General features: G+C 42.2%; 1 protein-coding gene across 1 annotated transcript in view; it reads left to right on the top strand.

The window, feature by feature from the left end:
• The window catches only part of ABRAXAS2 (abraxas 2, BRISC complex subunit), a 35487-nt gene extending 14762 nt beyond the window's left edge, over positions 1 to 20725 (top strand). The window contains exons 5-9 of the mRNA XM_060768604.2: positions 4921 to 5111; positions 6393 to 6512; positions 7032 to 7116; positions 13642 to 13756; positions 18650 to 20725. Coding sequence (XP_060624587.2) covers positions 4921 to 5111; positions 6393 to 6512; positions 7032 to 7116; positions 13642 to 13756; positions 18650 to 19122 — 984 coding nt within the window. The 3' untranslated portion in view covers positions 19123 to 20725. The remainder of the gene's footprint in view (positions 1 to 4920; positions 5112 to 6392; positions 6513 to 7031; positions 7117 to 13641; positions 13757 to 18649) is intronic.
• Positions 20726 to 24232: the final 3507 nt, after the last annotated feature.

Below are 24232 nucleotides of genomic sequence, written 5' to 3'. Positions count from 1 at the left end.
CTAGCTGCTGAGTTTTATTTCAGGAGTTGGCACTTTTTATTATTTGATCAAAGTGAGCAGATCTCCCTGGATATCAGAGGAGGATGACCCTTGTGAATTTAGATTCCTTGGTTGCTTTTATTCTGTTATTACCAGTGATATGTGTGATGCTTATAACATTTTAAGTGTATGGTCCAGCACTTTGGAGTTGGCTTGGAAATCAATTAGTTGGCATTGTTGCAGATCCATCCTGTGTTTCTTTGGTATTTAAATGAAAGTATTAATCTTAAGTCTTTTGTGTTTGGGATCATCTGAAGCTTTTTGTGTATGTCAGAAACAACTTGAGAAACTGTAAGTTGCTTCTGGTGTGAGGGAATTGGCTGTCTGTAAGGACATTGCCCAGGGAATGCCCCAGTGTTTTACGATCCTATGGGAAGTTTTTCTCATGTCTCTGCATGGGAAGCCGGAGCTGACAGATGGGAGCTCACCCCATCTCGTGGATTTGAACCACTGACCTTTTGGTCAGTGATTCAGCCAGCACAAAGGTTTAACCCATTGCGCCGCTGCAGTTTGAGTTTGCCTTACAGTGTAACTCTGTTTACTGCTCATTACAGCAATATTTCCAGAATTACACAATCATTCTCCAATGGCAAGGTCTTTTTTTCTGATACTGGTACTGCCAGCATATCACAACCAAATCTGGTCCATTATGCTCTTAAAAATTACTCATGTTCCAAATGCAGGAGAGCCCACTATTTCTCTTGCTCTAGGTCCTACATTATATACAATTCTATCTTATTTTTATTTATTAGTGCATTTTTTAATCACCTTGTGAACCCAACTGTGTCCCCAAAGTGATGTACTACTCCATGTATCTTCAAACTGTAGGCCTCCAGCTGTTTGGGCCTTCAACTTCCAGAATTCCTGACAATTGAACAAGCACATTAGGGCTTCTGGGAGTTGAAGGCCCAAACAGCTGGAGGGCCACAGTTTGAGGTTGCCTATACTACTCAAACATGAATTGTGTCTGAATGGTGTTACAGTAGTTACGCTAAATTCTTTAGAGTTTACATTTTTTCTTCAAATTATTCTTTAAACCTCAATCTGTTCATTTAGAAGACACCACAACTGCTTCAGATAGAAAGTAGGAACAGATGGTCACATGTCATCATCATATTGGTGATGAATTGGTTCACAACTGTGAGCTGCCACTCCTCATAGTTCCATGTGAATTCTAAGATACCGAAATGACTAGAGAACTTGTGGCATCCCACAAGTCTTCCATAAAAAAGAACAGTTTTCTAGTTCTACTTTGTATTTTCCACAGGTAGGAACAGATCTATGGCAAGTAAATAATTGCCTCTTACTTTCAAGCCATACAGTTGAAATGTCATTGCTGATGGTATCAAAAGCTCTCCTAAAGCCTCTGCTAGATCTGCCCCAGTGAATAATAATCAACTAAGGAGATTTAGACAGCCTTATCTTAACCTACTACCTAGACGTCTATTCAGAATGTATATCAGCCTTTGGAATTTGGAGCTGCTCAATAACACCACTCTTAACCATCCTTATCAAGGAAGGGAGATTTGAGTACTGGTTACTGGCATGTAATCTCCTATTTTCTGGAGAGCAGGGCATCTTTAATATAGATTCACTAACAATAAGCAAGGAATTCTATCTCAGTGACACACAGAGATACATTTCTTTTAGTTCCAGTTCAGGCAAGGAAACAGTTTCTTAAAATTAGCCCTTATTTCACTTGATTAATTTTGTAAATGAATTTTTCTGTTATAGATTCCAGAGTACTCATTTTGGAGGAGAGGAACTTGCAGGCATTCTTTGAAGTATCTACAACAGTGCTTTCCTTGCACAATATTAATAAAGTGTAAACACTTGAGGGAAGAAAAGCTTTTAAGTACCACGTGATAAAGGATATGCCAGAGTTAAACTGAATGTAGTCATATCCCATTAAGTTGACTTGAGCTCTGTCATAATGCAACTATTTTAGCAATGGAGCGAAGCAGAGCATTGCTACTTAGTAAGTAATACTACAATAAGACCAGACTAGTACCTGGTATAACTGGAACATTGGAGAAAATGAGTTGACATCTTTGCTGCTCTACAGCACTTGCCTTTTATTGTTGCTTGTTCTTCTGGATAAAAAATATCAGCAAACTAGGCTGATCAGAAGACATTGCCCCTTTTGAACTGCGGTTATGTCAGACAGCTGCATTGTGACTAGGACTGAGATTCTAGATCGAGGAGTAATATAATGCTCTGTCCACACAGTTCCATATGCTCCTTACTGTGGTTGTTCACTGATGGGAAGGGGAAGTGGGGAGCTGATTCAGATATTAAGAAGCAGCTGGTCTTAGGTTGGAAGGGGGAAGAAATTATGTCCTCATACATAAAGTGCTCCCTGCTTTTTCTTTCCTGACAACCTTAAGCAGCTGAGTATTTATCCTATAAATTGCTGTCTTCATCTCTCCCCACCCCCCATTAGTAAAACAACAGCAGCGGTCTCATTAAGCTTGACTGTTGCAAGGGAGAAAGGCTTTGAGTGCAAAGGAATAATTCCCTGAATTCAATCTAAATTTATTTACTGACATGGTAATGCAATACTCTTCTGTACTACTTACCATACATACTCGAGTATAAGCTGTCCCGAATATAAACCGAGGTATCTAATTTTACCACTAAAAACTGAGAAAACATATTGAGTAGAAGCTGAGGGTGGGAAGGACTGAGATGTGAAAGGGGGACTGGAAATTGGGAAAGATTGGGGTGGGAAGGGTGGCTGAAAAAGTGGGAAAGACCCCGGTCTAGAGTGTGAAGAAGAGGTTGGGAGAAGCAGGGGAAATTGGGGTGGGAAAGTGGGGCAGCCAGAAAAGTTTGGGATGGGGAAAGGAAGATTGCAAAATGAGCAAGACTAGGGTGCAAAAGGGGGCACTGGAAAGGTGGAAAGATTGGAGTGAGAAGGGGGCAAGTGGAGAAGTGGGAAAGATTGAGATGAGAAAGGGGCTGGGAAAGACTGGGGTGAGAAAGAGGGGTGGGAAAGTGGGAAACTATGGTGAGAAAGGGGGCAAGACCAAAATGGGAAAGAGAGGCTGGAACCTGGAAAGACTGAGGTGCAAAGGGAGCTGGAAAAGTGGGAGAGAGGGGCTCGGGATAGTAAAGACTGGCATAGGACGGGAAAAACTAGAAAAATTGAAGACTGGGGTGGGAAAGGGGTGCTGGAAAAGTGGGAAAAAACAGGTGAGAAGGGAGGAAGTGAGAAGGACTGAAGAAAGGAAGGCGCACGGCCTGTCCTCCTCTCTCGGCACAATCATCCAGCTAGGTTGCTGTGCTGAGAGAGGAAAGGGAGGCACGCATGGCACCGAGAAGAGAAGGAAGTGTGCGCAGCGCGAGAGAGGAGAGGAAATAGAATTGGGTTGCTGTGCAGATAGGTGAGGGTCCTGGCGGGAAGGTGTGGGGCTGAAAAAGGCCCTTCTTTCAGCCCCACACCTTCCTGCTAGGACCCTCACCAGAGTATAAGCTGAGGGGGGCTTTTCCGGGCTAAAAGGGGCTGGAAAATGTGTAATATTTACCGTATATACTTGAGTATATACGGTAAATATTACACATTCATTCTAGTATTGTGCATTTTTATTATGTTTGAATTTATTATGTCTTTAATCGGATTGTTTTTCAGAGGTTGTCTATGCACACCCAGGGTTTTAGATTATTTTTAGTTGATCACTGTAATTCTACAACACATGTAATGCTACACTGTAATGCTTCAATACATCTAAGCGCAGTAAAGGCAGTTGTTGGACTGGAAAGACGAAGGCAGTCAGCCTCTACCTGTAGGCTTTGTTTCAAAATCCTAGTTTAGAACCATTCACTTTATTGAAGAAATTATGCAATAGATCTCAATTTCCAAGGGAAGGTTGAATTTGCATTTCTTTGCTACTTAGATTACATGGCACTCCCAAGAGTAGACAGATCTTATATGGCCTATAAGAACACCTTGCTTGAACAAAAATATTTTACTGAATTTCAGGCTTATAGTATTAAATATAACATTATTTATATATAAATTAAAACATACACCGCTAGCACATGAATCCAACTTCATTTAGGCAGTATCTCAGTGGCAGATCACACGCTTTACAAGTAGAAGATTCTGGTTCAGTCCCAAAGGTGTTCAGTCAATGTTTTTGATGTTTGCAGATTTGCTTGCACACAGGTTAGACTCTGTGGCTACACTGGAGGACCTAGAGATTTCTAGACAGAACACCTGTCTAGAAATCTCCAGGGCTCCCAGTGTAATTCTATAATCAGTTCTCAGAAGTTCCCAGAGAGGTGTTCTCTAAATAAAAAATATTTTCACTCGTTCCTATGCCCCAACCCCAGCAAATATGGAGGGTTGATTGTAGTTGCCATAGGAAGATCTCTATGCAGTTCCTGACTGGCAGTATCTGCTCAAAGTAGGTATATTAGGCTTGATGGACCGTTATTCTAACTCTGTATAAGGCAGGTTTATATATGTATGTTCATAAACATGTCAATAGATGGTAGTCCTGGAAAAGTATGTCATGGAAGTAGTACTACTGTGATTCATCTGTTGAGTTTTGAAAATAAATGGTATTTGTTTAACATATCTGTGAAATCAAGGCATTTCTATCATTACAAAATGTAATCCTTCATTATGCATTGGATTCTGTATAAAGTGAAAAGATTCCATATTCTGTAGATTGCAACATGTCTTCTTTTAAAATGTGACATTAGCATATGGTACTTTCAATATCATTTTGTAATCAGTATAATTATGTTCAGGAATTCAGACATCGTGTTGACATTTTACTTCTTCTAGCCATAGTGGCTGTAGTTCTGAAGCATGAACAGATAAAACCATTCTTAACTTTTATTAATACTTTGTTGTCTTATCCTTTATTGTAGAATGTTATTGGATGGTACAGGTTTAGGAGAAACACTCAACAGCAAATGTCCTATAGAGAGCACATCATCCATAAACAGCTGACACAGATTCTTGGAGTGCCTGACCTTGTCTTCCTTCTATTCAGCTTCATCTCCACGGCTAATAATTCAACACATGCTTTAGAATATGTTCTCTTTAGACCAAACAGAAGGTAAACAGTTATTGATGTAGCCCACAGTAATGCAGCAGAATAACTTTAAAATACAGCCTGAAGTGTCTGTAGTGAAATTGGGGTTTTCTTGGTTTTAGCCAAATTAAATGACAAAATGTTAGGTAATATATCCAATATATAAACAATGGAAAGTACTGGTAACTTACGGGATTCATTATTGAAAGGCATTATGATAACATGTTGAAATATCTAGAAGAGAATGTTATCTTTTGAATCTTGCTAGTTCGATGAACCTCACTACACTTGATAATTATATAGTGGCAACTACATTATCCGTTTATTTCATAGTAAATCATCCTTTCTGTTCTTTTTCTTTCTGTATTTTTATTACTGTAGTCACTCAAGAGCTTTGCACTATAGTGGCCTTTGAGAGCCACAAGAGGGACTAAGATGTTACTTGGAACTTTTTACTACTAGAGATAGATTCACACATAATAAGCACACTCTAGCATTTTGTGACAATATAAGCAATGATTAGTAACTTATGATTTAGCAAAGAAAACTCATCCTGCATTCTGCCAGTGTTTAAAAAAAATATATTGATGTGGTAGCAATATAGACATTAAAATGTAAAAGGTAAAGGTTTGCCCTGACATTAAATCTAGTTGAGTCTAATTCTGGAGGGTGGTGATCATCTCCATTTCTAAGCCGAAGAGCTGGTGTTGTTCATAGATGCCTCCAAGGTCATGTGGCTTGCATGACTGCACGGAGCACCGTTAGCTTCCCGCTGTAACAGTACCTATTGATCTACTCACATTTGCATGTTTTTGAACTACTAGGTTGGCAGAAACTGGGGCTAACAGTGGGAGTTCACCCCGTTCCCTGGATTCAAACTGCTGACCTCTTAGTCCAGCAAGTTCAGCAGCTCATCAGTTTAACCTGCTGCACCACCAAGGGGGAGGGGGCACATATTGTTACAATATAAACTATGATTAGTAACTTATGATTTAGCAAAGAAAACTCATCCTGCATTTTGCCAGTGTTTTAAAAAAAATTATATTGATGTGGTAGCAATAGGGACATTACAATGTACACTTCATCAATTGAATAACTACACCAAATAAGTGCCACCTAGCATTTGCCATTTGATTCAAGTTACATTGAAAGTTGTGGTTTTGTTTGATTTTAAAATCCTGAGTAGTGGGAAGGATTTAATTTGAGTTGCTATTATGAATGGAATCTCTTTTAGAGAGATGCCCATGGCTAGGAGGAATCTGGGAAGGGTAACAACTGTTTTTCTAAATGTTTTTTTTCCTGCAGGTATAATCAACGGGTGTCACTCACTATTCCTAATCTAGGCAACACAAGTCAGCAGGAATACAAGGTCTCTTCAGTGCCAAATACATCTCAGAATTACACCAAAGTTATTAAAGAACATGGGTAAATATTTTAATAAGTAATTCTGACATACCAAGATATTATAGCAAGAATATGTGTGCAATATACTTGATTATGACTTCTATCTTCATAATAATTAAATAGGAGAAATTATTTAAGAATTCCTATGACATACAGCTGGTTCATTAAAAAGTAAAGTTATTATGATCAAGCTTATCTGTGAGAGAGTTTCATGTATAGACTTTCTATGAGTTCAGTGAAAATCTTTTCTTGGACTTTGATATATATATATATATAGAGAGAGAGAGAGAGAGAGAGATAGTGATTGTAATTTTTTGGCGCCATTAAACATGGTCAGGGAATAGAACAAGCTGGTCCTACCAAGCAAATATTTCTCCTGCATTACTCATTCTAATGTCAGGCTGAGTGAAACTAACTGGTTCTGCAAATAGTTTCAGAAGTTAATGTACTGTTGCCTAGAATATAGCTCAGAGAAATATGAACTGTCTTAAGACAAAAAAGGCGCCTTCTTCTAATTCATTGTTCCTGTTGTCTTTTTAGTACCGACTTTTTTGATAAAGATGGTGTGATGAAGGATATCAGGGCTATATATCAGGTTTATAATGCACTTCAGGAAAAAGTACAGGTAAATCCTTTTATTTTAATGTCGGTCAGCAATTATGGTTACAGATGTATTTTATCTATGTGAACCTGTAAAAAAACTTATTTGATCTTCTTTTTCAATTTAAAATTCTTCAAAAATAGCATAATAATAATGAATTAATTAATTATAGACTACCCCTGTACCTAAGGGGACTCAGAGCGGTTTACGCACAAAAAGGCAAACATTCAATGCTCAAACAAATGCAAATACATTAAAGTAATACAACATAATACAAAATAATAACGGCAGTGAGCTTATCACATAAAGAAATTAACATCAAAATATGGAACTATGTGAATTTCCAAGAAATTTTACCTTATTAACAGGCAGCACTTTTATGTGACTGTTTAGCAGTGAATAAAGGGTTACTTACCCAGGAACCATTCCTCTCTATAAAGTACACATTCAGTTTTTAAATTAACTGCATTCCTGTCACATTTCAAATAATGGGGTGAATAATTTGATGTAGACAGCCATTTCTGTTCTGATCATTAGAGTCCTTGGTAGGTTTTCTACCATCAAAAATGGAGAACATGAATCCCTAGCTCTAGTCAACATAGCCAACAGGAATGTCATTATTCACTAAATATCTGCAATGATGTATGAAATACTATAGCAGAAACTAATCCCTGATCAATAACTGTCCATTGTAAAGGGTTCTTTCATTGAGAGTGGAATGTTACAATATGAGACACGAGGCACTGAATCATGGCAGTTAAAGCACCTCATCACACTATTATTTGCTTATTTATTTATTTGCTTCATTTATTAACCGCCGCTCTCAGCCCTAGGGCGACTCGTGGCGGTGTACAACATAAACAAACATATCATACAATAAACTACCATGGCACTATAACAACATAACAATAATACACTATCATCAAATTACACTAAAAAATCCGCTTCGTCTTATCATAGAATCATAACCAATCTCGTAGTCTACATTCCGTTCCAGTTGTCATTTCCAGTTGCTGTAGCATTTAGTTGAATGCCTTCTCGAATAGCCATGTCTTCAGGCTCTTCCGGAAGGACATAAGGGAGGGCGCCTGCCTGATGTCAACAGGGAGGGTGTTCCACAGCCGGGGGGCCACCACTGAGAAGGCCCTATCCCTTGTCCCCGGCAGACGTGCCTGTGAGGCAGGCGGGAGCGAGAGAAGGGCCTCCCCAGACGATCTCAAGGTCCTCGTGGGCTCATAGGCCGAGATGCGGTCCGAAAGGTATTTTGGGCCGGAACCGTTTAGGGCTTTGTAGGTTAGCACCAGCACCTTAAATTGGGCCCGGAAGCAGATCGGCAGCCAGTGGAGCTGGAACAACAAGGGCGTTGTATGCTCCCTGCGTCCTGCTCCTGTTAGTAACATGGCTGCCGCGCGCTGGACTAGCTGAAGCTTCCGGGCCGTCTTCAAGGGCAGCCCCACGTAGAGAGCGTTGCAGTAGTCAAGGCGGGATGTGACCAGAGCGTGTACCACCGTGGCCAAGTCAGACTTCCCAAGGTACGGGCGCAGCTGGCGCACGAGCCTAAGCTGTGCAAATGCTCCCCTGGTCACCGCTGAAACCTGGGGATCCAGGCTCAACGATGAATCCAGGGTCACACCCAAGCTGCGAACCTGCGCCTTCAAGGGGAGTGCGACCCCATCCAGCACAGGCTGTAACCCTATACCCTGCTCGGCCTTGCGACTGACCAGGAGTACCTCTGTCTTGTCTGGATTTAATTTCAGTTTGTTCGCCCTCATCCAGTCCATTACAGCGGCCAGGTTCAGGACCTCGACAGCCTCCTTAGTAGCAGGTGGAAAGGAGTGACAGAGCTGGACATCATCTGCGTACAGATGACACCGTACCCCGAAACTCCGGATGATCTTACCCAGCGGCTTCATGTAGATGTTAAACAGCATGGGGGACAGTATAGAGCCCTGAGGAACCCCACAGGTCAAAGGCTGTGGTGTTGAACAGGAGTCCCCCAATAACACCTTCTGGGTACGGCCCTCCAGAAATGACTGGAGCCACTGCAAAGCAGTGCCCCCGAGACCCATTTCCACAAGGCGCCCCAGAAGGATACCGTGGTCGACGGTATCGAAGGCCGCTGAGAGGTCCAGGAGCACCAACAGGGACACACTCCCCCTGTCTAGCTCCCGGCGCAGATCATCCACTAAGGCGACCAAGACCGTCTCGGTACCATGCCCCGGTCTGAAACCAGACTGTGCCGGATCCAGATAATCCGTGTCTCTCAAGAATACCTGGAGTTGTGAGGCCACCACGCTTTCCATGACTTTGCCCAAAAAGGGGAGATTGGAAACAGGCCGAAAGTTGTCTAATTTAGTGGGGTCCAATGATGGTTTCTTCAACAGCGGTTTTATAATAGCCTGTTTTAGGCTCGCTGGAATTTTGCCTTCCCGAAGGGAGGCAATAACCACCACCGTTACCCACTCAGCCAATCCCCCTCTGGCCTCCTTTAGAAGCCAGGATGGGCAGGGGTCTAGGATGGACGTGGTGGGTCTCATTCCTCCGAGTATCTTGTCCACATCCTCGGGCTTCACAAACTGAAAAGAATCCATCAAAATAGGACAAGCAGGTGCTCGTGTCACATCCTCGGAGACTGCATTTAACATGGTGTCGAGCCCAGAGCGGATCAAGGCGACTTTGTCTGCAAAGAACCGAGCAAATGCTTCGCAGCGCGTGACCGAATTTTCAGGGCTCCCGCCTGAGGTGGCAGGAGTTAAAAGACCTCTGACAATCCGAAACAACTCCGCCGGACGGTTTTTTGCAGACGCAATAGTGGCCGCAAAGAAAGTTTTCTTTGCGGCTTTTATTGCCGCGGCATATGCCCTTAGAAAGGACACAAACCGTGCTCGATTTGACTCGCTTGGGTCCGAGCGCCACACGCTCTCTAGTTCCCTCTTCCTTCGCTTCATCACTGCCAGCTCCTCAGTAAACCAAGGAGCTGGTTTAGCTCGGCTACTTGAGAGGGGACGTTCCGGAGCGATCATGTCAATTGCCCTGGTCATCTCCCCATTCCAGAGAGCGACCAAGGCCTCGACATGGTCACCTACCGAGGTGGCGGGAAAGTCCCCAAGAGCCGTCAGGAATCCATTCGGATCCATAAGCCTCCTGGGGCGGACCATCTTAATGGGTCCTCCACCTTTGCGGAAGTTGGGGGGCGCAGTGAGCCTAAATCTGATCAGGAAGTGGTCAGTCCATGGCAACGGAGAGATGGACAACTCCTCCACACCGCCACCCTGCTCCCATCCCTGGCAGAAAACCAAGTCCAATGTATGTCCAGCACAGTGGGTGGGGCCAGATATTTGTTGGGACAGCCCCATGGTTGCCATGGCAGACATGAAGTCCTGAGCCGCTCCTGTGAGGGTCGCCTCGGCATGGATGTTGAAGTCCCCCAGCACAAGAAGCCGTTGAGACTCCAACGCCAGGCTCGAGACTACCCCCGCTAGCTCAGGTAGGGAGACTGTAGTGCAGCGAGGTGGACGGTACACTAGCAGAATCCCTATTCTGTCCCGGTCACCCACCCTCAGGTGAACGCATTCAAAGTTTGTGGTCTGCGGGATGGGACTCCTGGTCACTAGAGAATGAATCCACTTAAAATCTGGTTTCTGCCTCCCGCAGAATTCTGGGGTTTGTAGTTTAGGAGGAAGCCTTTAACAGCCTCACTAAACTACAAACCCCAGAATTCTGCCGGAGACAGAAACCAGAATTTAAGTGGATTTTTTCTAAAATCCATTATTACTATCATTATTACTATAATTTAACTGCCTTTTAAAACTTTTAAATTGTTATATTTAGTATCCTTGATTGTTTAATACTTTTAAACTTTAATATTATCAATTGCTTAAAGTGTGTTTCACTTTAACTTGTCTTGTGTGTTGACTTGGATCACTTATTAAGAAAAAAGTAAGATATAAATACAGAAAATAAGTAAATGCATTTTATTAAGCTGCTTCTTCATCGCCTCCAGCTTTGATTTTTGCAGCATACCTACAGCAACTTAAGTAGGTATCACACCTATATTTATTTCAAACTAGCTTAGGTACCCAGCATTGCCCAGGTTATTTGAAAAAAAAATGAATTTTTTATTGTACAAAGTGCATAAAGTTGTGGGTGAATTACAACTCACATCATGCCAGGTTAAAAAAAACTCTATCAGTACTTAAAGTTTGTTATGTTGGGCGGGTTTGCTCTAGATGCATCATCTGGGGTTCAGTGTGCTCTCTTGCTGTAGGGTAAAGCACAACTTCCACTATGATGAGTCGGTCCCCTCAAAGCCCTCCAGTAGGTTGAGTTAGTCATGAGGATTCTGTGTGTCCAGGTCCATCATAGGTGGAAGTCACAGTTGCTCTGGTTGTGGGTGAACTACAACTCCCAGAGAAGAAAGTCATTTCCTCCCAAACCCCTCCAGTAATCAAATTTCGGCATACCAGGTATGCGTGCCAAGTTTGGTCCAGATCCATCAGTGTTTGGGTTCACAGTGCTCTCTGGATGTTGGTGAACTACAGCTCCCCCAAATCACGGTAATCCTCCCCCCCCCCCCAAGACCTCCAGTATTTTTTGCTGGTAATGAGGGCTCTGTGTGCCAAGTTTGGTCCAGTCCCATCTTTGGTGGGTTCAGCGTGCTCATTGATTGCAGGTGAACTGTAAATCCCAGTACCTACAACTCCAAATTTCCAGGCTAATCCCCACCAAAACCCACCAGTATTCAAATTTGGGCATACCGGTTGTGTTAAATCTAGTCCAGATCTATTGTTGTTTGGGTTCACAGTGCTCTCTGGATGTGGGTGAAGTAAATCAAGGTCAGTTCTCCCCAAAACCTCCAGTACTTTCTGTTGATCATGGGGGTGTTCTGTGTGCTAAATGTGGCCCAGAACCATTGTTGGTAGGGGTCACAGTGCTCCGTCTTGATTCAGGGTGAACTACAACTTCCATCATACTGAGTCAGACCTCCAACCCCCTCCAGTATGTTCAGTTGCTAATCAATGCAGCTCTGTTTGCTGTGCCCCACAGAAAAGAGTAGGAAAGGGTTATGGGAGAGGCAGTGGGTGGGGTCATGCAAATTTCATACCAATGGAGAGATTCAGAAACATTGAGGTGTTTGTGGTGGAGGAAACACTTAAAATCTAGAATGAAATTGTCCCTCAATGAAAGCATTCCTTGGGTGGTGGGCAGTATGTTGTTTGCAGAAGACATTGGCAGGGGTTGGGCTGCATGTTCATGATGTTTGCTATAACCTAAAATGTCATTAGAGAGAGGGCTGTTGGTGGCTCCTCAGCACTGTGTATTAAAGCTGTTTGTGGGAGTGGGAGCCTGTCTGTGGATGTGAGTATCCCAGCCACATACACACATAGGTATTTCCACTTTATTGTTAGGTATATAGATAACCCCATACATTCCTTCAATTTTGGTATGCAAGTGCAAGCTATTCAATATCATTAGTTGCTTAGGGCTGCCCTCAGGGTGTTCCAGGATAGATAGTCCTAGCTCTTTACCTGCCCATTGAATCCACCCTTCTAAATAGATGTTGTAAATGATAGAATTGGGCTCTGAATTCCATTCTAACATTTAAGAATCTGTGGGTTGATCTGTACTTACTTACTTAGGCGATCCCTCGTAGTCCGAGGATGACGCACTTTCCTCTTAGCATGTTTCTCTCTTTCGCCCTCCATTTGTACCTCTTCAAATTCTGCAGCACTGCTGGTCACAGCTGACCTCCAACTGGAGCGCTCAAGGGCCAGGGCTTCGCAAGTGTCTATGCCAGAGTTTTTAAGGTTGTCTTTGAGCCCGTCTTTAAATCTCTTTTCCTGTCTTCCGACATTCCGTTTTCTGTTCTTGAGTCCAGAATAGAGCAACTGCTTTGGGAGATGGTGGTTGGTCAACCGGACAACATGGCCAGTCCAGTGGAGTTGATGGCGGAGGACCATCGCTTCAATGCTGGTGGTCTTTGCTTTTCCAGCACACTGGCATTTGTCCGCTTGTCTTCCCAAGAGATTTGCAGGATTTTTCGGAGCCAGCGCTGATGGAATCATTCCAGGAGTTGCATGTGACGTCTATAGACTGTCCACATCTCACAGGCATAGAGCAGGGTTGGGAGGACAATAGCTTTATAAACAAGCACCTTGGTATCCCTACGGAAGTCCCAGTCCTCAAACACTCTCTGCTTCATTTGGGAAAATGCTGCACTTGCAGAGCTCAGGCGGTGTAAAAGTGTGCTTGATTAGGCGCCAAATATTATTCCCTATTATCAATGAGGATTTCTATATTTCTATTTGATTTAACAGTGCCAGTGTGTCAAAACACAGTTTAGCCAATTAATTTCTGTCGCTTGCTATCAGTTACAGATCATGAAGCAAACTTCTCACTTATACTGAAATTGAGGTTTGGACGCAAGTGACACAAGAACCTATCTTATGAACATCTCATAATACCTCTGTCTTTGATCTTGACTTGGCATTGTATTTCTTCTAGGGCTGTTGAATGTCAATTGAACTAACCTTGTTGTATTTCTCCCAGGCAGTATGTATAGATTTAGAGAAAAGTGAAAGAGCTGTTGAGTCTTTCCAGGCAGAGGTGAATAAGCTGAAAAGGCAAATCTCACAAAGGAAAAATGAAAAGGAGCAGAAAATAAGTACGTAAGCCTTTTCTATAAATGTTCTCTTTTGGAAAATTAGTGTATCATGCTGTTGTACGAGGCTCCGTACATGTCAAAATGTGAAATGTATCTGTTTTAATTTTAGAGGATTTTAGGATACAGTGAAAACAGAGAAGGCTTCAGAAGATAATGCCGGAGACAGAAATCTGGTCTATAGTTATTTAATCCACACATACCTCATAATTCCATAATATCAGAGCCAAGTTAAGAAAGATTATTGGAAGGAACAGCCAAGTAGGCAGCACATTTTCTTCACTCTTGTACTTACACACCGTTTCCTATTAGATCTGTTCAGTCACTTCTGTATCACAGTCCTGAGTTTGATCATCTTTCTCTTCTACCTGCCTGCCTGCCTTCATAATTTGACAGAGATTATGGATAAACAGGTACTGCAACCAGATGTTAACTAGTTGTATCATCTTGTTTCTTCTAGTGCAGGGCTTACATGATGAGAAAGTGTTCTATGATGAGAACTCTTTTTTCCTCCAGTGGTAGGGTATGCAGATTGGTTTTCATTGAAAACATCAAAACTGAGAAATGTTGACTCCAAAAACCAAACATGATGGTTAAAGAAGTCAGTGATGATATTTTGAAATTTAAAAAAATGAAGGCATGTCCCCAGAACATATATCAGCCTATATGTGTAGCTTAGTGGTTATAGCTTGCTATTAGGATATGGTTTGCATTTGGCAAGCTACATTTGACAACCACTTGGCATTATGTTTAAAACTAGTTAGAAATAGCTGACTGAGAAGCCATGTGTTTTCTGTTCTGGAGGAAATGTGAATCTGCTCCAATCTGCTTTATCTCCGAGTTACAAACATCTGACTTACAAACAACTCACATTTAAGAATGGAGGTGAGACAACAGGAAGTGAGAGAAGTCTGCCCCTTAGAAAGGAAATCCACTCCTGAAAGAGTTATCATGAGGAAAAGGTGTCTCAACAGAAACTTTACAACCAAACTTTGTTTCCACAACAAGCCACATTTTTCAAAATTCAATTATCACAGGAACAGAAAGTGAGGTGAAAGCTTCTGAACAGACAGTGGAACAAACACCACAGAGCTGTCAAGCCTTCCCTATGTTATCCAAGGGCCCCCTCATGGGGCAGCAGGTTAAACTGAGGAGGTGATGAACTTGCTGACCAAAAGGTTGGTAGTTCAAATCCAGGCAGCAGGGTGAGCTCCCACTGCTAGGCCCAGCTTCTGCCAACCTAGCAGTTCAAAAACATGCAAATGTGAGTAGATCAATAAGTACTGCTTCTTCAGGAAGGTAACAGTTCTCCATGCAGTCATGCTGGCTTCATGACATTGGAGGTGTCTATGGACAACGCCGGCTCTTCAGCTTAGAAATGGAAATGAGCATCACCCTCCAGAGTCGGACATGGCTAGACTTAATGTCGGGAAAACCTTTACCTTTTATGCTATCCAAAGCTAAAAGATATATACATATTTGGCTGGAGTTTCACTTTAAAAATGTACCTGTTTCGACTTACATGCCAATTCAACTTAAGAACAAATTACAAAACCTTTTTTGTTTATAACTTGGGGACTACCTGCATAAGTTATTAAACAATTTGATTAGAAAGGCCAGTATCTTTTAGCTTAGAGCAGTGGTTCTCAACCTGTGGGTCCCCAGGTGTTTTGTCCTACAACACCCAGAAATCCCAGCCAGTTTACCAACTATAAGGGTTCTGGGAGTTGAAGGCCAAAACATCTGGGGACCCACAGGTTGAGAACCACTGGCTTAGAGTTTATCTTTTGTCACTTGTGAACATTCATGTGTATTTGCTAAGTATGTCATTTATTAGATAAAGTAACAGTTCAAGCAGGAAGAAAAAAAGGAAAAAATATTGATTGTAGTAATGGTAAATTACCAAATAGAACAGGCTGTTCATTGTGATAGTAAGGAAAAGATTTATAAACAGTTGTGTATTGATAGATGTACGGAAATTGGAATCACAAAACTTGTTCCTTTGGACTAAATAATTAAGTACTGTCAGCAGCCCGTTGTCCTTATAATCCTACTCTTAACAATGTTTCCAATAGGCATGATGGTGATCAATATCTGATTGTATCAGCAGCATGTTAAATAAGAACTCGGAGAATGATAAAGATGTGTTCCTTCTGGTGTTGCCTCAGTACTGAACAGCGCCAGCTGGTTTAATACTTACTAGATTTGCACATAATAGAAAAATTGGGAACAGCAAGTGCAAAATAAGTATGAAAAAATAAGCTCCCACTTTCATGGCAGCTTTCCCTTTAAATTTTTAGATTTCCTTTAGATAACATTTCTAATAGTATGCGATCCACGTTGGAAAAAAGTCTACGTTCCTCGCTAGCATTTTTCACCATAACTTGACAGAATACATAGGCACGCCATATGTTTAGGACCCTAAAATGAAGACAGCAATATGGTGACTTGTGCTGCAGTCATTTTCTGCTGTTCTGCAGTTTTCTGGTGCATTCCATCATATTCCTTTGACACACTAAGCAGTTGGCATGCTGTGCCATTCCCTTCCCTTAACTAAGTTCCCTGTGAAGGGGTTTTATTTTGAAGGAAACACATTGAACAGATATGCCTTGGAAGATATGAGATGAGAAGCAGGAGGTTTTGGGATAAGATAGCATATGTGTCATAATATGGTATAAATTTCCACTCAGATCATAGTGGCAGGACATTGAAGGACAGGCAGAGAAGCAGCAGAAAGAGCAGGACGAGCGTGAGCTAATTAATGAGCAGCTACAAACCTCTGAATAATAAAATCCATGCAAGAGAAATGTGTAAATGTGAGGGCTGACTGTACAGTGTTCCCTCACTACTTGGTGGTTCGCTTTTAGTGGACTCACTGTTTTGTGGATTTTTGAAAATATTAATAAAAATACAAAACATAAAATATTTACATCCAATGGAGGCCAGTGACCCCAGAAGTGCGGCGGCCTGAGGTGCGGTGGGGAAGGCCTGCCTCCCTGGCATCCACAGACCCCGGAAGTGCGGCAGCCTGAAGTGCGGCGGGGAAGGCCTGCCTCCCTGGCCTGCTGCTGCCTATGTGGCTCCAGAGGCTCTGTTGCGGTCTGCAGAGGCCAGGGAGGCAGCCAGGCGCCCTTGGGATGGGCCGGGAGGCGGGTAAGGAAGTGCGAGTAAGAAAATAATATATAAAATATATAAAATAATGTATAAATATTAAAATTAATATGGCGTCCCTACTTTATGGATTTTCACTTATCGTGGCTGGTCCTGGAACAGAACCCCTGCAATAAGTGAGGGAACACTGTACTTCATTTTGGCCACATGCTTGAGTTTTTGGAAGTGAGTTATATGAATCTTACTGGTAGAAGTAAAGTGGTTCTATTGTATTTAGACTGTTTTTAGAGGGCAAGTAGTTTTGCTCCTGCTATTTGTTAATTCTTTATTATAATGTTATTTTAATTGTACTATGTAACTAATTGTTTTGTTGTACGCTGCTTATTGCCATACTGTTTTCTGTATTGTTTGATTGCTGTAAGCCACCCAGAGGGGGAGGGGGCAGGTTATAAATAAAAGTCATTATTATTATTATTATTATTATTATTATTATTATTACTATTACTATTCTAAGGGAAGCTGAATTCAATTTGCACTTCATTTATTTTTGCCCTCAAGTGACTTGTTAAGTACCGTATATTCTGGCGTATAAGACTACTTTTTAACCCAAGAAAATCTTCTCAAAAGTCAGGGGTTATATACGACAGTAGTCTTATACGCCGGGAGTCATCTTATAGAGCAGGTGCTGAAACTTCCAATCCGGATTGGAGAATCTGTGGTTGCCACATATGGTGGGGGGAGCTCAAAAATGGTAGTGGCCACATCCCTGCCGTATGCAGCTACTGTATGAAAGCATTAAGGCGATTCTGTACAAGTTTGGTAGAAGAAAATCCATTCATCAGGATTTGTGGACTTAATGTGGTCCCGATGGTGAGGTGAAGCGGTTCCTCACTGGGAAGGTGTAAGTGAAGGGCGGAGAAAGCTGCAGGTGTCCGGGGCGCCCAGGGTATGGAAAAAAAGAAATAGAGTGGCTCTGGGCCCAGAAAAACACAACTCTTTTACCTGTCTGGCTGCCCTTGTATCCTATTACCGTACTTCCTCCTCTGCCTCTCAGATCTCGCTCCTGAAGACTGCAGTGAAGTGGTGAAGGTGCGCATTTGCGAGATCTGAGAGACAGAAAAGGAGATACAGTAATAGGAAAATTACCATATTGAAATCAAATCTGATGCTTTCAAAAATTTTATTTGGTGTGTGTTGGAAGAGGAGTAGTCTTATACAGCAAATATATCCCAAACTCTTTATTTTAACTGGAAATGTTGGGGGTCGACTTATACACCCAGTCGTCTTATATGCCTGAATATACGGTATATTTTTTCCATGCCCATGGTCACATATCTCACCAAAAAGCAGAGTGGTATTTAACTATGGGCCCCCTGGTGGCGCAGCGGGTTAAACCTCTGAGTTGCTGAACTTGCTGACTGAAAGGTTGGCTATTCAAATCCAGGGAGTGGGGTGAGCTCCCGCTGTCAGCCCCAGCTTCTGCCAACTTAGCAATTTAAAAAATTGAAGTGTGAGTAGATCAATAGGTACAGCTTCTGTGGGAAGGTAACAGCGCTCAGTGCAGTCATACCAGTCACATGACTTTGGAGGTGTCTACGGACAACGCTGGCTCTTCGGCTTAGAAATGGAGATGAGCACCACCCCTCAGAGTCTGACACGGCTAGACTTATTGTCAGGAAAAAACAAGACTTGAATGTCAGGGGAAACCTTTACCTTTACTATATAACTAAACCAACTGTCTTGCTCTGGCAGGCAATTACAATACTTGTTTTTGTACTGTTGTAGGGCTGCAGCAGACCATCTTAAGCAGGCAAATATCAACCGAAACCTTGGAACCTATATTCATCCCACGGATGTCTCATGCGGGATTTGCTGTGGAAGGTAGTAACCTTGAAGAACCAGATACCTCTGATCCTCCTCCCCCTTACGCTGACTTCAGTGTGATCAATCATGACAGTGCAGTGCGCCCTGGTGTTTTAGAAAATAATGTTTTCATGCCTCGACCTCAAGCAGTGGGCTCTCCTAGTTATGTTTCCACAAACACAGGATTGAAGCATTCAGGCAACGGCACATCCATGCCATCGTCGTCTTCCCAAACAGCCTCCGCTGACACTGCGAATGAGTCAGAAGACAGTGACTGTGAGAATTTGCTTGAACCTACAGAGTCATCTGACAGTGAATACGCACAGACAAGAGATACTCGACCTTTGACACATGCAGATGGTGATTCGAGGAATACTCAAATCTCCCAGATTTGATAGAACATGAGCATAACATAGCACTATCTTTCCTAAATCGTTACAGAATATTTTGGGATTTAACTCGGAGGAAATGAGCTACAAAAGTGGATCATTGTGCACAGCAGATGTAGAAGACTTGAACGTAGATGGCTTACTCACATTTTTGCAAGTTTTGTAATGGGATCTTTAGTATAATCAAGATGTACTAATTAATGGGATTCATGGCTGTACTGGTAAATAAGCAAAGTGAATTCGGAAAAAAACAAAACGAAAAAACCCTGTCGCTTTGGTTGCCAAATTCCCAATACGAAAAGAATGGGATTTCGCAACCAAGTGCAGTTTCTAATTATCTCACATCAAAGCTTACCTCGTGCACGATCATGCCTTGAATCTTAGGGGGGTTATTTCTAAGAACTACGATCATCTGGCTTTTTGACGGCGAAGCCAAATAGATCATTGCCAGGAGAAGGAAAAAAAAACAACCTTTGATAATTCCAAGAAGCCTGATTGGAACAAATGCGAACTATCTTCTCTGCATGCTCTTTTAATAGAGATGAGATTTGTTTCGATCTTTTTCTACTAGCCTAATGTGTATCACTTAAAAATGATGGTTGCCTTTTTATGTAGGGGGAAAAATAATAATTACCAGTAAATCATCAGTGAATGTCTCGAGCATAACTACTCTGATCTTTGTGGGTTTTTTTTTAAAAGTGACTTTGCCACACTATCCTCATTGTCTTGTTTTCGTTCTCAAAATAATATAAGAAGAGCACATAGCAGAAGGTGATGACGTGGTCAGTTCTGTCAATGTTTTGTGTTAAAACTCCACAAATGCTGAAAATACACATTTGTGCAATGTACTTGCAAAAGAAAATCCTTGTTTCTATAGAAATTTTAAGTTATGGAACATAAAAGAGGCTGTCTAATAAAATACCCTGGGGTTTCCTTAAAATGTATCTCTTGTTGGGGTGAGGGGGGAACCTTGTGATTTTGGAGGCATGAAATGGATTCTGCTCAAAGAATGTTTGAATGCACTTACCGGTATGTTTTATTTTATGCTTGCAGCGACGTTTGCCCAAAAGATAAGAAACTGTGCCATTCAGTGTCCAATTAGGCTTTCCCCTCCATTCTCTTCCAGCAATCACTTCAGTCTGTGACAATGCATCTTTGTCATATATAATCCCACTCTTCGTTAAAGCCCTACAAGGCTCCCTTTAGTTATCCGGTTGCCGGTGGCAAAAGACCTCAATTGCTAAACAATCCCAACCTATCCTACACGTATGAAACAAAACTCAAGTGGCTTTGAAATACGGTAAAATGTCAATCTTTCTCAGACATTTGGGACTATCAAACATTTCTCTTTTCGTTATTTTTAACATACTCTTTGGCCTTAACATAATGTATTTTGTTTTTCATTGCTACAGTCTGTTTTGATAAAAATGTGTTTCAGTTTTATTTTTGGGGTATTTGCAAACAACTGTAGTGCTGGTTTATTAAATAAGTGCTGTTGCCATCTCATCAGTTAATTCAAGGAATTTTATTTTTGATCTTGCTCAGAAACCTTTAATGTACATCTCGGACGAAGCAGTTAAATGTGACAATAAAATCTTATTTAATCCTTTCTCTTTTAATATCTGTCAGCAATGTTCCATTGCAGTGATATGTTACTTTTACAAGTTTTATTTATTGTGTCAGAAGTGAATTGAGGGTACAGTTAAATGCATTTAGAAATACAAAGTTTTAAAAAACTTGTCATTATGCTAAATGACCTTTGACCAGAAACTGGCCAGTGGTGTTGCTGTGAGAAGGTCCTCCATTGTGCATGTGGCAGGGCTCAGGTTGCATTGTAGTAGTTGGTCTGTGGTTTGCTCTTCTCTGCACTCGCATGTCATGGACATCACTTTGTAGCCCCATTTCTTAAGGTTAGCTCTGCATCTTGTGGTGCCAGAGCGCAGCCTGCTCAGTGCCTTCCAGTTTGTCCACTCTTCTGCATGCCCAGGAGGGAGTTTCTCACCCGGTCATAGCCACTGATCGAGGTGCTGGGGTTTAGCCTGCCCCTTTTGGACTCTCACTTGCTGAGGTGTTCCTGCGAGTATCACTGTAGATCTTAGGAAGCTGTTTCTTGATTTAAGGTGTTGGCATGCTGGCTGATATCCAAACAGAAGATGAGCTGAAGATGTCAATGCCTTGGTCCTTTCAGTGCTGCCTGCTACTTCCCGGCGAATGTCATGTGGTGCGATACCAGCTAAACAGTGAAATTTCTCCAGTGATGTGGGGCATAGACACCCTGTGATAATGTGGCATGTCTCATTAAGAGCCACATCCACTGTTTTAACATGGTGACTTTTTTCCACCCTGGGTATTCATATGCAGCAGCAGCAGAGTAGCAAAGTGCAAGGGGCAGGTGCCTTCACTGTGTCTGGTTGTGATCCCCAAGTTATGCCAGTCAGCTTTCATACGATATTATTTCTAGCACCCACTTTTTGCTTGATATTCAAGCAGTGCTTCTTATAAGTCAGAGCACTGTACAGAGTGACTCCCAGTATTTGGGTGTGCTGCAATGCTTCAGTGGGATTCTTCCCCAGGCAATCCTTGGAGCTCGAGATGCTTGTTTGTTCTTAAGATGAAAAGCACACATCTGCGTTTTCATCTTGCATTCACTTCTGCAAATGAATGCACTGATAAGATTCCCCCCCCCCCCCCAAATGGAACACTTCACTACCAAAATCATATATTGATTCCATCATTGCAAAGCAACCATGGGATTATGGTATATATACAGCAGTATCACTTTATAAAATATCCGTTATTCGCATCAGTTCATGCATGCCAAATATCTCTAATCTGTACAACAGGATACTAGCCGCAGCAAGTTGATCAATATTCCAATAGTTTGCAAAGGGCACCTCATAGGGAAGCAATTTATAATACACCCAAATACAATCATTTAAAAGTAAATATGTAATTCTATGTACTCTACAAGTTTAACTTAAATGTAATTTTATTTCCTTTTTTTTCTTTTCATGTCAGGACCGACTTGAAAAACTGCAAGTCGCTTCTGGTGTGAGAGAATTGGCTGTCTGCAAGGACTTTGACCAGGTGACGCTTTGAGGTTTTACCATCATTCTCTCATGTCCCCGCATGACAGATGGGAACTCACCCTACTCCCCGGATTTGAACCGCCGACCTTTCGGTCAGCAGTCCTGCTGGCACAAGAGTTGTGCCACCGGGGGCCCCTCACTTAAATGTGATAAATTTAGTGAAGAAGGTGGTGGTATGTGACATTTCCTATAAAAATGAGCCCTGGCAAAACTAATGGCCATACATCCAACACAATTGGTGCTTTTTCAAAACCACTGAAGGGAAATACTCGGGTAATTAATATAGAATTATAATACTTTTCCTTAAAATGGTGGTCTATATTTTTATGTGGACCCTAATATAATCAATCTTAAAATTTGCTTCACTTAATTTAAGTTTTCGGCTCTCCTGTCAGAGAAAGGCTTGGAAATGTATTGAGATACTTGAGTCAAATGTATCACTGCTTCCTTGCTGAATGTAGACGGTTTTGTGGAAATTGAAATGAGATTACCTAGAATCTCCAGGTGAACATACTGACTGATCACATAACTGGAACCAAGAAAAATATATACCAACACTGCACACAATAACATTTGACTAGAACATCTTCTTACAGAAGTGTTGACATTTCCGCTGAAAACATTCTGGCAGCAAATTGGGGAAAGCTGAGCCAAAGTGGCAGGATATAAACTAATATGCAGCAAAGGATAAATGCCAAAGGAAAATTGAGTGTTCACTGTCCAGCCAAGAAGCAGTTAAGGAATTGGGTTACTGCAAGTTTTCAGGACTGTCTGGCCATGTTCCAGAAGCATTCTCTCCTGATGTTTTGCCCACATTTATGGCAGGCATCCTCAGGGGTTGTGAGATCTGTTGGAAACTAGGCAGGTGGAATGTCTGTGGAATGTCCAGGGTGGGAGAACGAACTCTTGTCTGCTTGAGGCCAATATGAATGTTGTAATTGGTCGCCCTGATTAGCATTGAACAGCCTTGCAGCTTCAAAGCTTGGCTGATTCCTGCCTGGGGGAATGCTTTGTTGGGAGGTGTTACATAGCTGGCCCTGATTGCCTCAAGCAAACAAACAATCAGGGCCAATGAACACTTCCCAACAAAGGATTCCCCTAGGCAGTAAGAAGCCAGACCTTGAAACTGTTGTTGTTGTTGTTGTTGTTGTTCATTCGTTCAGTCGTCTCCGACTCTTCGTGACCTCATGGACCAGTCCACGCCAGAGCTCCCTGTCGGCCGTCACCACCCCCAGCTCCTTCAAGGTCAGTCCAGTCACTTCAAGGATGCCATCCATCCATCTTGCCCTTGGTCGGCCCCTCTTCCTTTTGCCTTCCACTTTCCCGAGCATAATTGTCTTCTCTAGGCTTTCCTGTCTCCTCATGATGTGGCCAAAGTACTTCAACTTTGTCTCTAGTATCCTTCCCTCCAGTGAGCAGCTGGGCTTTATTTCCTGGAGGATGGACTGGTTGGATCTTCTCGCAGTCCAAGGCACTCTCAGAACTTTCCTCCAACACCACAGCTCAAAAGCATCGATCTTCCTTCGCTCAGCCTTCCCTAAGGTCCAGCTCTCACATCCGTAGGTTACTACAGGTAATACCATGGCTTTGACTAGGCAGATCTTTGTTGCCAGTCTGATGTCTCTACTCTTTACTATTTTATCGAGACTGGACATTGCTCTCCTCCCAAGAAGTAAGCGTCTTCTGATTTCCTGGCCACAGTCTGCATCTGCAGTAATCTTTGCGCCTAGAAATACAAAGTCTGTCACGGCCTCCACATTTTCTCCCTCTATTTCCCAGTTGTCAATCATTCTTGTTGCCATAATCTTGGTTTTGAAACTGTAGGGCTATTAAATGTTAATCTAGGTGGTCAATTGCAACAATCACACCTGCCTCAAGCAGGCAAGAGTTCTTTCTCCCACCCAGGGCATTCCACAGATATATAAACCCCACTTGCCTAGTTTCCAGCATACTTCACAACCTTTGAGCATGGGTGCCATAGATGTAAGCGAATGTTTCTGGAACATGGCCAGGCAGCATGGAAAACT

Source organism: Anolis sagrei, chromosome 3, assembly GCF_037176765.1.
Source record: "Anolis sagrei isolate rAnoSag1 chromosome 3, rAnoSag1.mat, whole genome shotgun sequence".
NCBI classification, from domain to species: Eukaryota; Metazoa; Chordata; class Lepidosauria; order Squamata; family Dactyloidae; genus Anolis; species Anolis sagrei.
This window is presented reverse-complemented; position numbering and strand designations above follow the sequence as displayed.